A 12617-nucleotide genomic window follows, 5' to 3' on the forward strand; every position below is an offset into this window, starting at 1 on the left:
ATGCATAAGGTCCTGGGTTCAATCCCTGGACAACAACAAAACAAAAGACAAAACAATAATCATTATTTCCCATGATTCTGTGGGTTGATTGAGCAGTTATTTTGGTTTAGACAAACTCATTTGGGGTTGGATGGCCTAGAATGACCTCATTCACAATCTGTAGGTTGAGAGGCTATTGGTCCTAGATCTCAGCTTGAACAAATTCATTCTACTCTATGTGGTTTCTCATTCTTTAGTAAGCCAGCCCGGACTTCTTAACATGGCCATTTCAGATTTTCAAAGAGCAGCAAGAAAGGCAAGTTCCAATGCAAGAGTCTTTTACAAGTGTGCATATGTAATATTTGCTGTTGTACCATTGGTCAAAGCCGGTCATGGTCAATCAGAGTCAGTGTGAGAGAGGCCAAAAAAGGCATGGATATTGAGGGGGTAATTATTATGGTCATTTTTGTTCAAATCCTGCCAGGGTTGCAAAAAGTGGGAGTAAGGAGAAAGAAAAAAACGGAAGGGGGTTCAAGGGCTTTGTGGGGCTGCCTGCAGCCTCTGTTATCCTGGACCTTCCTGCTGAGGAGACCTGGCTGCTGGCATAAGGTCATCTTTGCAGAAATCCAGGACATCTGTGGAAGTGCATATGGTTATATTTGGGCCTGTAGAAACATTACTCTTTCTGTTTTCTGTTCTTTATAAACTGACTTACCAGTGAAGAAAAATTATTCCCTTACCCATTTCTACTTAGCAAAGAATTTTATCCTTGTTTCGTTGAAACCACTCTCCTTAACTGGAGGCGCTATAAGTAGTTTTGTATTTGGTACCAACACGGTATATTGTTTTATGCCCCACTCCCTCCCAGTAATAGAACTCTCTTCCTGACTTTGGGCGGAGGAGCGGGATCCATGATTTGGTCCTACCCAATTACGGCAGAACCTTTTTGCCTTGGCTTTAGTGATTGATTGGTTCAGGATGATCATGTGACTAGAGCTCAGCCAATCAGAGTCCTCACTAGTTGGATAGCCTGTCCAGCTGTGGGATCACAGTGCTTGTAGAATGTGAAGTTGGTACTGTATGATAGTAGAAGAGAATAGGTCAAAATACATAGGCGAAGAGCAGAACTGAGTCTAACTAACCTGAAAAACATCCTTGAAATATACATTCACACTAAGCTACTTGGAATTGAGTTTCTGTCACTTGCAACCAGAATGCTAAAAAAAAGATCCCATCCAATAGAAGGTCAAAGCAGGAAAGCTCAAACTTTGAAAGGCTCATGGTAATGGTGGGAGTAGGTAAGTCTGAGCCCCATGTTACTATACTCCATTGACGACTTTCTTGGAAGAAAAACCTATTTAGATGGCTAAATACCTTGTATTCCATGGTCTGATGCCAAACAAGTGGGGCTTAATCTATAGATGAAAGTGCCCCTTGTCAATACCATTTATGCATGCAGACTCACCACCTAGACAGGTTTCATTCTTCCTTCTCTACTATCTCCCCATCCAGTCTTAGAACGGAGTTACTCTATTGCTCAGAGCACTGTTGAGTCACATCTGACATAAACTATGAACTTAGCTAGTTACATCAACTTTCAAAATTAAACAGTTGGTACAGTGGTTGGGATACCAGAAGAGCATGAAGAATCACAGGCCAGCTTTCTTAGGAATTGCTTCTTAACTTAATTTGGGCATCATGCAGTAGGAAAAGAATGCCAAGCCAGACTTGATATTAAACAGTGTTCTTAAGATATAAATAACTCAAATAAAGCAAACCAAGAATCACCATCTCATTAGTAGTAGGAAAGAAAATAAAGTGAAAAACAAGAAGGAAATGATCAGACTGTGAACTTTCAAAGGGAAATATTGTTTGCAAGTGAGAGACACTGAATAAAATCAAGTACAATGAGATGCTTGAGGAAGGCAACATTACAAGGAAAAAAAAAAAAAACCCACACAAAACAGAAGCTATTTAAAGAAAAACTAATTATGAGATGCTTGACAGATATAAAATGGCACCTGAGTTAGACAAGAAGATCTGAATGGGAAGCTAGACTAGTAGGGTTCTATTCAGGGCCTTTTCCTGAAATACTGTAACCATATGCATTGATGATAAACTTCAAATGAGTATTTAAGTCCTAAAAAAAGTCTTTCACAAGAATGTAAATGAAGAAATCAATGAGTTCCTTCCAAAGATTTTGGTAAATCTCATCCTAAACTAAGACTTTCATGTTTGCTTTGCAAACAACCAAAGCTAGAGACAATATGGGGTCATTTTGGAGGTATATAGTCTCCCTGATACTATCTAGAATATTAAAATAAGAGAATAAGAACACTTTTCAAACTACCTTTAAAAATGCACACAGGTTCACAGGTGTGTGCATATGTCCAAACTTATCAAATTGTATACATTAAATATATGAGGTAATGTTTAAAAAATACCAGCACACACACACATACACACACATGGCTTCATTTTATCACCCTGTGTTCAACAAAATGTTAGCATTACTACGCGTTGGTTTAAGAGACTTTTCTCCTCTAAGCTCTATAAATTGCTGGTTGTAGGCCTGTGATATCTAAATTGAATGAGTGAATGAATGAATGAATTGCTATTGGCTTCATTAGAATTATTATTCTGGAAATAAAGTCCTGGCACTAATTTGGAGTTCCCTAATTTGGAGATTCATTAAATTCACTTATTGAGCCTCACACAAAGCACAAGTCTAGGCACTAGAGATCAAATATCTGCCTAAGGGAAGTGTTTATTTATAGCTGGGGAGATAGGAATGTTGTGATTTGCCAGATAGGTTATCACTGCAGTTACTTGTGACAGAATAAGGAGTTAAATAATTGAGAATGTTTTGTTTGTTTTGTTTTTAACTGCTAGTTCCATTTCCTAAGTGGACCTAGAAGTCTTCTACTATGGAGCGACATCTTCAGTCCCCTTTTTTCTATTTTTTAATCAGAGGAAGAAAAGAAAATAGAAGAGGTTGCAGACCCAGTGGTGAGGCAGAACATCATAACAGAAGAGTGTGGCAGAGGGAAGTGGCTTGTGTGATGATCAGAAAGGAGAGAGAGAGAGAGAGAGAGAGAGAGAGAGAGAGAGAGAGAGAGAGAGATCTCCACTTGCCCGATAGAAATATATACCCCAAAGCCACCCCCCCATGCCCCTGGGGCCACACCCTACCATGCCTTTGGTTACTCACCATCAGGTGATTAATGCACTGATTGGGTTAAGGCTCTGGTAATCCAATCGTTTCTTCTTTGAACCTCACTGCAACATCTCACACATGAGCTTTTGGGGACACCCCACATCAAACCATAATAATCCTCAACAATTTAGTGAGATTCTATCTCAAGATTAAAAAAAAAAGTGATAAAAAGGACTGGGGATGTGGTTCAGTGGTAAAGAACAGGTTCAATCCCCAGTAACACCCCCCTCAAAAAAAAAAAAAAAAAAAAAAAAAAGGTCTTCTGGTGCAGAGGTAGAATGTGGCTTATGAAACAGACTTTCCACCTGTGTGACTTTGGGCAAGTCTCTTCATCCTTTAGTGCCTCACCTTCATGAGCTGTATAGCAAAGATGACCAAAATGGTACCCACTTCCTAGGAATGTTGTGAAGATTGAGTTACCATATATGTAAGTGCCTAGCTGGTTAGATGCCACGTTATTGGCTGGTCAATCGCTTAGGTACATTTGCCTCTTATATTTCAAGATCCAGAGAACATTATTTTTCTCAAATGTAAAGCTTGTCTATCAGATTCCACCTAAAGCAGGTATCTGTATGGAGGGGATGGAAATGAGAGGCTAAATTTTTCTGTCAAGGTTTTATTTATTATTTTGTACTTTTTGCAGTGCTGGGGAATTGAAGCCAGGGCCTGCCACATCGTAGGCTAATGCTATATAGTTGAGCCATATCCCTATTCCTGAGCAGCTTTAATTTTGATTTGCAGTTCAGTTACTACCAAATTTAGAATTCAGCCACTGACTACTTTGATTAAAGGATGTCAACTCATGATCATTAAAATTAAGTTACTTCATCATAAGGTGGTGCTAAAGATAAATGAGTTGAAGAGAATAGAACATTTGGAGGCCAAATGAAAGTATTACAACTAATGACACAAAATTAAATTATTTTTTCTGATTATTGTCTGCTTTTCTTCTGATTTTATTATGACCTGCTAGAGACTGAATTTTGATATAAAGCCCAAGAAAATGAAGATTTGAAGATAATTTTCAAACTTGAATTTGGCCAGGTCACAATGATCCAAAACAGTTTCGAAGAGGAAGATAATTGGGATTCTTTGTGAACTTGAAATTTACCTGAAAGGTGGAATAAAAGCTACAAAATAATTGGTGTTAAGTAGTGTGAATTAATTTTAGACAGCTTGTTCAGGGTGGTAACATCTTTATTTTCTATTGATTAGCCAAAAAATAACATTTTCTCTATTACTTTTTTTTCTGATCTCCTCTGAGGAAATAAATACTCCAAGGTCAGTTGTTACCTGATCATAATGTCCATGAAAATTGACAGGCATTCTCAAGTTTGATTACAGTAAATAGGACAAATAAGTCATTTCAATGCCAGAAAGAGGTCAATCACTCTGGTTTTCTTCCCAAGTTACCAGCAGGATTTAATAAAATAAGGTTGAGAATTAGATTATGATGATACTTTTCAAGCAATTTCAAAGGAACTTGGTTTGATTATTATCTAGAAATGGAGCCCTCCTGCCATATTCTTTAATGGCAGCCAAGGCTGAGTTTTGTAGAAATAAAGCATTGCATTTTATAGACTATGACGTCTGCCAATTAATGGAACTCCAATACCATTCCAGCTATGGCAATGGCATTGAGCTAAGTAAAGAGACACTGAAGAAATGAAACTCACTGAATAAATCCCAGTTTGGAAAGAAGATAAATGATAAATGGAAGAAAAATGCTAATGGTAGAAAGGCAAATAGTTTTCTCTAATGTCTCCTGATAATGTTTTAGAGCTGAGATTACATATGGGCAGCTAAAGCTGAAAGATGAGTAATAAAAATATCTTCAATCCTGCTAGAATGTCATGTTCTACATTATTCCCCCCCCCCCCCCACATTCTTGGGAGACAAACCAAAAATTATACTGGGACCTAGCTGCTACAAATGAAAATACAACAATGCTATATACAAGTAGGAAGTGACCAATCAAGTTCACTCCAAGTTACCTTTTCTTCATCCAGCCCCAAGTAACTCCAGGGGGCACCTTCTTTTATTGGGTGATAGGGGAAGACTGTGCCTTCAATCCTTACCACCAATTTCCTGACTGCTGAGTAGCATTAGTCACGCATCCTCCTCATGCCCATAAATGGAGGACAAGCCTACACTGAAGCTATCAGACGAATTTAAACAAGGCTTATTCCAAGAGAACCCTGAGAGCCAGACTGACAACACTCCTGCAGCAAACCCATCTTCAACAGAAGCATGTTTTGTTTCATTTTCTGTCTGAGTGCACACTGCTAACAGACGTGTAGACCAATTTGCGATGGCGGTGTACGCTGAGGGCTTGGAGCAGGCATCCTACTGTGATTCTAAGCTTGGGTGAAAAGTTTGTACGAGGGAAAGTTTAGCTCCATATTCCTTGTGTTAAGAAAGTTGCAAACGGGGGAGTTTCAGTGGCACAGTGCTGGTTGAACATGTGTGAGGCCCTCATTTCGCTCCCCAGAGCCCCCTCCACAAAAAGGCTATTGATATATTTATTATGAATAGTTTCATATTTATTTTAAATTAGAACATTCTTTCACGTATTCATTTATTGATTCATTCACCTCTCAAATATGGGGCACCTATATGATGGGCCAGGCACTGGGCTTCAGGCCAGGCAAGCTTTATGAGAAAGAGTTCAAATGGTTTTCACCATTCAGCCAAGCCAAGTTTAATTTTTAAGCAAGGCTTACAAGAAGACAGTTGCCTTTAATTTTTATTGTCCTGGTGTACTCCTTTTCATTTTAAAAAATTGGTGCATTATAGTTGTACATACTGATGGAATTTGTCTTACATGTACACTATACACAATATAACAATATAATTTGATCAATAGCCCCAGCACTTTCCCCCTCCTTCCCCACTTCCCACCCCTCTTAAAGCATTCTTACTTATACCATAGGAAGGTAGTATGCTATGGTAGAAGTACCAGTTGATCAAGGATTGGAAATCCTGGGTTTAAGTTCCAGTTTTATCACAAAGGGACCACAAGACTCTGAGCAAGTTACTTAACCTCTCTGGGTTTCACATTCCTCTTTCTAAAAATGAGTGGGTTGAACTTAAGATTCCTTCCATCTTTAAAATTCTTTTGTTCTATATAGTAACACATTCCACAAAGTTTCCTTTGTGACCAGAATTAGCCTGTGATTTCCTAACTCAAGCTTCCCTTTTGCCCTCTTTGAATGTTCAACCAAATATGAACAAGAAGTCATAACATTTTGTCACAGCCAACAAATTGCCCTTCCACAGAATGACCTTTGGAGGTCAGGCCACCCATTGCAATATCTAAATCCAAAGGCAATGGTATGACCAACTTGTAAGCTGGCAGGCTGCCATTCAAAAGGATGGAAATGGTTGTAGGCAGCCAAAATTCTTGGCTGGTACATTTTTAATAAACATAGAAAATAAGAACAGCATTTTCCACTTGGATTGCTTAATTTGGTGCCCATACCATTGGAACATTTGCTGTTAGAATAAAGATGATGTGATATATAACTTATTTAGCTCAGGATGGATTAACTTTCACAAATGAGAAGTAGGTTATGGAGTCATCTGTAAGGAATTTTTATCCTTGTTTCTTGTATCTGGCAGGAGATAGCTTGAGTCATTACAGCAATCTCTCCACCCCTTTTGGCCCTTTGTAAGAGTTTTCCCTGAAACGCAAGCTCTGTTGAATTTACTGTATTGCTATGAATGTATAAAGGCAATTGGTGTGACCTTGTGGTTCAATGTCTTCTTAATATTCTCCCAAGATGGTTCAATATGTCTTCACTTTTTCCAAGAAGAGTCTCCAAGCAAATGCTCCTTAATTGGAGAATACTTGAGGTGCAAGCACTGGAAACTACAGTAATATATATTGGCAGTGCACCTCATAGTAGCTATGATTTTTTAATCATGCCTATTGTACTAACTCGTTCAGTTGCTTGAACTCTTCATTTTGTCTCCACTGGTAAGATGGCAACAAGGATAGTTGACCGGTGGTAAGGCTGTTTTCTCTCCAATGCCTGGAGATCCTTGAATAAAACGGTCTGTGATGGTAAGCTGTAATTAGATATGTGGGTGGAAATTAGTGTTCTTCAAGTACACCATGTTTAAGGCAGAGGCACCGTGCTTTTTATTACCTGAGGCCACCCTGGTCCTGTGCCATGGCTCCAGGTCACTGCTTCTGCAGGGCGGTTGGTCTGAGGCTTCAAGTTCCAAAAAAGAAAATAACTGTGTATTGAGCTCTGAAACCAGGAAGCTTTTTATAGTTAAAACTGGGTTACACCGTCCTTTTACAGACAAGTCAGGCATTGACCAAGGATGACTATAACTTGTTGACCTTTCATTTGGAAGTGTACATTATCCAAACCTTCGTGACTATCATTTGAATTGTACTCGGCTCTTAAAACACTAAAACTTTTTGAATGGATTTCTGGAATCATGGTAGGTCCTCCATTTTGGATTGAAGCCTTCAGTAAGTAGAAACCCTGTAGCAGCAAATTTTTTCCATTCTAGTCATCTTTTAAATAGAATATACATCTCTTCTTGAACTACGAAAGGGCTGTAATTTGCCGTTTAAACTTTCACTAGATTATTGGAGTTGTTTTTGGATACTGAAAAAACCCCACAACTATAAATTCCGGCTTCCTAGACCCCCAACCCTAAGGCCACTTGACTTGAAAAGTTCTCCTTGCTAGTATTTTATACCTACCTTTTCAGGGACATGATTTCCAGACTAGGTGAATGACAGAAAATTAAAATTATCATTAGTTCCCATCGCTCCCCGCCCCCCGTCCGGGATTCCCTCTTCGCTGGTGACGATAGAGGTTCTACCCGCTGCGTTTCTCTTCTACTCTTGCGGCTGCACACGATTCCGCGAGTCTCCCCGCGACTGCGTTTTCCCGCGAGTTGACTGCGTTCATTTGGGGGATGAAGTCATCCCTATACATAGTGTGCATATCAGCTCGTTAAACTGGTACAGCACGCTGGGATTCCTCAAGAAGAAAAGGAGCGGAGCGAACAATGATGACCGTATTTTACGTTTATATGGCTCCCCTCACGCCCCCAAATCCCGGAGGACTCTCTGGGAGTAGCAGAGCGGCGGGGGCGGACAGTGGGTCTGACCGGGATGCCCACCCACTCGCTTGTCCTGGTCCTCAGCAAGCAACAGGGCGAGCTGAGGACAAGCCCTGCATGGGGGCCCTCGACCGCGAGCAGCCCCGGAGCCCCGCGGCCGGGCCCGGCGCCCAGTCACGCATCCCGGCTCTTCAAGCCGGTGCCCGCGGGTCCGGCGCCCCGGGAGGTCTCGGCGCCTCAGTCGGCTCATCCCGGCCGCCGGGGAGGCCCGGGAGCTCCCCCAGCCTTCGGGGAGCGGAGGCGACGGGGAGGGGGCTGACGACCAAGGACAACCCCGGGCTAGGAACCCCCGTCGATAGCTGGCTGGGGGAGCAGCGCGAATAGCAGGGGGTGCAGGGGGCGGGGCGGGGAGGCAACAAAGAGCCTTTCCTCAGTCGCCGCCGCCGCCGTCGCCGAGCCCGCGCCCGCCCCTCCTCGCTCTCCGCAGTCCGGCGGGGGCCCGGCCGGCAGCGCGGGGGTGCGCCAGGCCCCCCGCCTCCCCTCCCCCCGCACCGCCCCCTCGCCCCCGGGGGAGGGAGGGGAGGAGGGCGGCGCCTGCGTGTTCCTCCGCCGCGCGCCCCGCCTCCTCCCGGGCTCCTCGCGGCGATCCCGACTCTCCTCCCGCGACTGCAGCAGCTGCGGGTTGCACACGGCCTCGGCGGCGGCGGCGGCGGCTGTAGCGGCGGGCGCGGCGAGCGCGGGCCTGTGGAGCGGCGGCCGGGCGCGCGGCCCCGGCGGGCACCTCTCAGAGGGCGGTCGAGGAGGCTCCGGGAGGAGGAGGAGAAACCGGAGGAGGCGGTGGGAGGCCGCCGGGGAACCCGCTCCGCGCCTCGGCCTCTCCGCCCCCTCCCCAGTCTTTCTCTCGCCCTCTTCTCTCACACTCCGGGCCGGCGCCTCGGCTTTGTGCGAGGAGATGGTGTAGCCCCCTGGCCGCCGAAGCAGGAGCCGGACACTTGTCTCCCGTCTCCGAACTGCTTCCCCGCCCCTGGAGGAGAGACCCTTCGGCTTGGCGTCCCCCGGCTGCTGGGGAAGCCTTCGCGCCGCCGGCACCATGAGGTGAGGGGCGCGCGGGGCGGGGGCCGGGCAGGCCATTGTGCCGCGGGAGCCGCGACCCCCGCTTTCCACGGACCCCGCCTTCCCTCTCCCGGCCCGGCGCGTCTCCGCGGGTCTCGGGTCTCTTTCCTCCCCCCTCTCCCTTTTGTCCCTTCTAATTTCTCTTTCTCGTAAACGTCCCCGATCTCTCTGATTTGGGGGTCTCCCGTTTTTTTCCTCAAATGTTGTTTTTTCACCTAGGATTTCCCTTATTAAATTTAATTTGCGCCTGGCTCCCTCCCCCCCAGCCTTTGCAAGCAAAACCCGGGAGATGGGGAGGGGTTCGAGAATCGAAGCGTGCATGTTGCTGGGAAACAGGTATTATTTCGTATATATGTAAAAATTTCGTGCACTTTTAATACAAGAGTCTCTTGTTTAATTAAAAAAGAAAAGTTTGAAGGGTCTGAAATCTCTGCGGGTAGTGAAGCGCCTCTGGTAGGGGTAGGTGAAGGAGCTAAGGAGAGGTGAAATTTCACGAAGGTGGGGGAAGGGAAAGAATTTATTAGGTTTACACTGGCGGAGCGCAGTAAAAGGCTGGGATAAGTAAGTTGTTTCGGGTGTGTAAGCCGGGGCGGGGGAGGGTTTTGTTTGGAAAACCCTTTTCTCCCCTTATGTAGGCTGTGTTGCATTGCAGCAACTGCTTTCCCCCCTCTTCTCTAATCAATTAAACAGAAGCTGAATTATTTTTCAGCCCCAAAGGAACGAATTGAATGTACCGTCGTATGTTATTTTTTTGATCGATACGGTGAAACATATGATGTGATATTTTCCTTTTTTATTTCTCCAATTGTGTAGAATAACCCATGATGTGGTGTGTCATTCATTGGAGATTTTTCTCAGCCTTTCCTAAACCTGTTTGGTGTCCATTACCACCTCTTTTCGGATTGGTGCAAGACTTCGTGAGAAATGGGACTTGGTAGACTGAAGGCTGATCCATTCTGCGTTATCATCCTTAAAGGCCTTCCTTTTAGTTAAACAATCGTGGATAAAGTAAATTACTCCATTTCTCTCTCCTGGAAGAGATAGTCTTACAGTTCATTTGGATTTGAATCTCCTTTGTGTTAAAGATTAATGGCCAACCATTGCCAAGACCTTTATAATGTAATACGATGAGATTTGAATGATATAATATACAAATTCCGTTGCTTTAGCAAAAAAAGTGCTGTCATTGAAATTCTTTCTCAGTTTAAGTAGTTTCCATTTTAAACTTTAGCTTTCATTTTTTTTCTATCAGAGTTGAACACATTCCATTTTTTTAAATATTTATTTCTGGTGATATAGCTGTTATGTTTTCACTTAAACTTACTATGAATTTGAGTTTTTTTTCCTCTGATTCCAAGTTACAGGCCTTTGTATATGATGGCTTTAAAATTTTTGTTTAATCCTAGGTGACTGACCTCTTTTGGTGATTTCATGCAAGTTAGCTTCAAACGTATTGGGTCAGTTTAAAAAGTAGTCAATGGTATACAAACCACAAACCATAATTAAGCTATTAAAATATGGCTTCAAAAACTTCAGTTTTATGTTTGTGATTTTTTCATGAATCAAGGTACTGTTGTCCTTGAATACTCAGGAACTATAATGCAGTGTGCATAATATTTAAGTCATGTAATACTATATATTGATGATTTCTGCTTTGAAGATTTATTGCTATTGGGGCTTACAGACCAGAAATTAATAGTCTTTTCAACTTTGGCTGTATTTGTCTTAACATTGAGAAATGCCAAACAAAGAAAAGTGTGCTATTTTAAAATACAAAGTTATCTAATCCAAAGATGATGAACCAGAAAGCCAAAACAACAACAACAACAACAAAAAGATGTTTGGGGTATCTTAAAAGTCAGTCACTGTAGAGTAGTTGTCTGTGTCAGGTAAATTATGTCTTCACTGAAAAGTTGCTTTTCTGATAAAATGTAACTTCTATTTTTTAAGCTCCTCTTGTTTTATTTCCAGTAGCATAAATATAGAATATGGTACTCAGGTCTGAAAGGTTTCTTTAGGCAGCCTACAGTAATTCTTTGTAGGCTAATTTTGAATAATTGAAGAGTAGAAAAGAGGATCAGCTTTACACTTTGGAAAGCATTGGATTATTTGGTAGGTAGTTTGTAAAACTCCTTTGTGTGCACTTTTAGATGTGTGCAAAAGTAACTCAGATGTGTGCAAAAAGAACAGTCTGATATGAGGGGAAAGGTTGTTGTGCTGGTAACAAAAATCTTTGGAATATTTTGTGGTTAAGAAAGAACTTTTCAGATGTGAGTCACTAACTGTAATCATCCCAAGGCTAGCTTGGGCAGCTTAATGAGACCCTGCCTCAAAAATAAAATATGAAAAAGACAGGGGCTAGGGATGTAGCTTAGTTGTAGAGCATTTGCCTAGTATGTGCCAGCCCTTTGGTTCAATCCCCCAAAAAGAAAAGGCTTTTCATTAATATTTGTTTAGTCTTTATGTTGCTTTCAAGTACTGTTGGACATAAATATTATCTTTTAAAATAGTTTTTTTTAAGTTACATGATGATACCTCAGAGGCCATCCAGAAATAGGAATGCCTGAGCAGAAATTTCCAATTAAGTTGGTCAGAATTCTGAAAAGAGGAAATGATGAACATGTGGTGTAAATGTGATAAGAACTCTCAGATGACTTTAATTTTAGGAATAGTGTTCACTGTGATATAATGTAATTCCTTATACAAAAAGGAATTGAATAATACTTTATGTTCCTGAAATAGAAGGCAATTCTACACATGCTGTATATAGATTTACTTATTAATATTTTGCTTCAAGATGAGCATTAAAAAATGAAAAGGTATATTATGCAGGACAGTGGAAGGATTGAGACCAAAAATCTTGGTACTTTTAGTGTTTCATCCTAGCTTTTGGTTCTATTCTGTTTTTCATTTATGTAATCCTTTAAAAGTTTAAGGTGTTTTGTGATTGAGTATGTGTATGTGAATGAATGTATGTGTGTGTATAAAATGCAGTGTAAGCCTTTTAAATGATTGCATTTAAGTTGATTAATTATTCCAAATTTAATTATTATCATTGTTATTACTATTTTAACAAAAAGAGAAGCTTGTTTGATCTAAAGTAGTTGCCTGTAGTCTAGTGACTTAGAAGAGGGCAGAAGATTTTGGATTGATATTCTTGTGTCATATTAAATACTACCGACTTTCACCAGCTATTCTGAGTTTCTCACATAAAAAGGTG

General features: G+C 41.8%; 1 protein-coding gene across 10 annotated transcripts in view; it reads left to right on the forward strand.

Annotated features, from left to right (window-relative positions):
- The first annotated feature begins 8966 nt into the window (after positions 1-8966).
- ENAH (ENAH actin regulator) overlaps positions 8967-12617 on the forward strand; it is a 144170-nt gene continuing 140519 nt past the window's right edge. The window contains exon 1 of one of the 10 annotated variants that reach the window (XM_079106656.1): positions 8967-9379. In XM_079106656.1, the coding sequence (XP_078962782.1) occupies positions 9375-9379 (5 nt within the window). In that variant the 5' untranslated portion in view covers positions 8967-9374. The remainder of the gene's footprint in view (positions 9380-12617) is intronic. The other 9 variants (XM_079106660.1, XM_079106659.1, XM_079106661.1 and 6 more) reach the window with 9 other exon arrangements.

This window comes from Sciurus vulgaris (genome assembly GCF_902686455.1).
Source record: "Sciurus vulgaris genome assembly, chromosome: 12".
Taxonomy (NCBI): domain Eukaryota; kingdom Metazoa; phylum Chordata; class Mammalia; order Rodentia; family Sciuridae; genus Sciurus; species Sciurus vulgaris.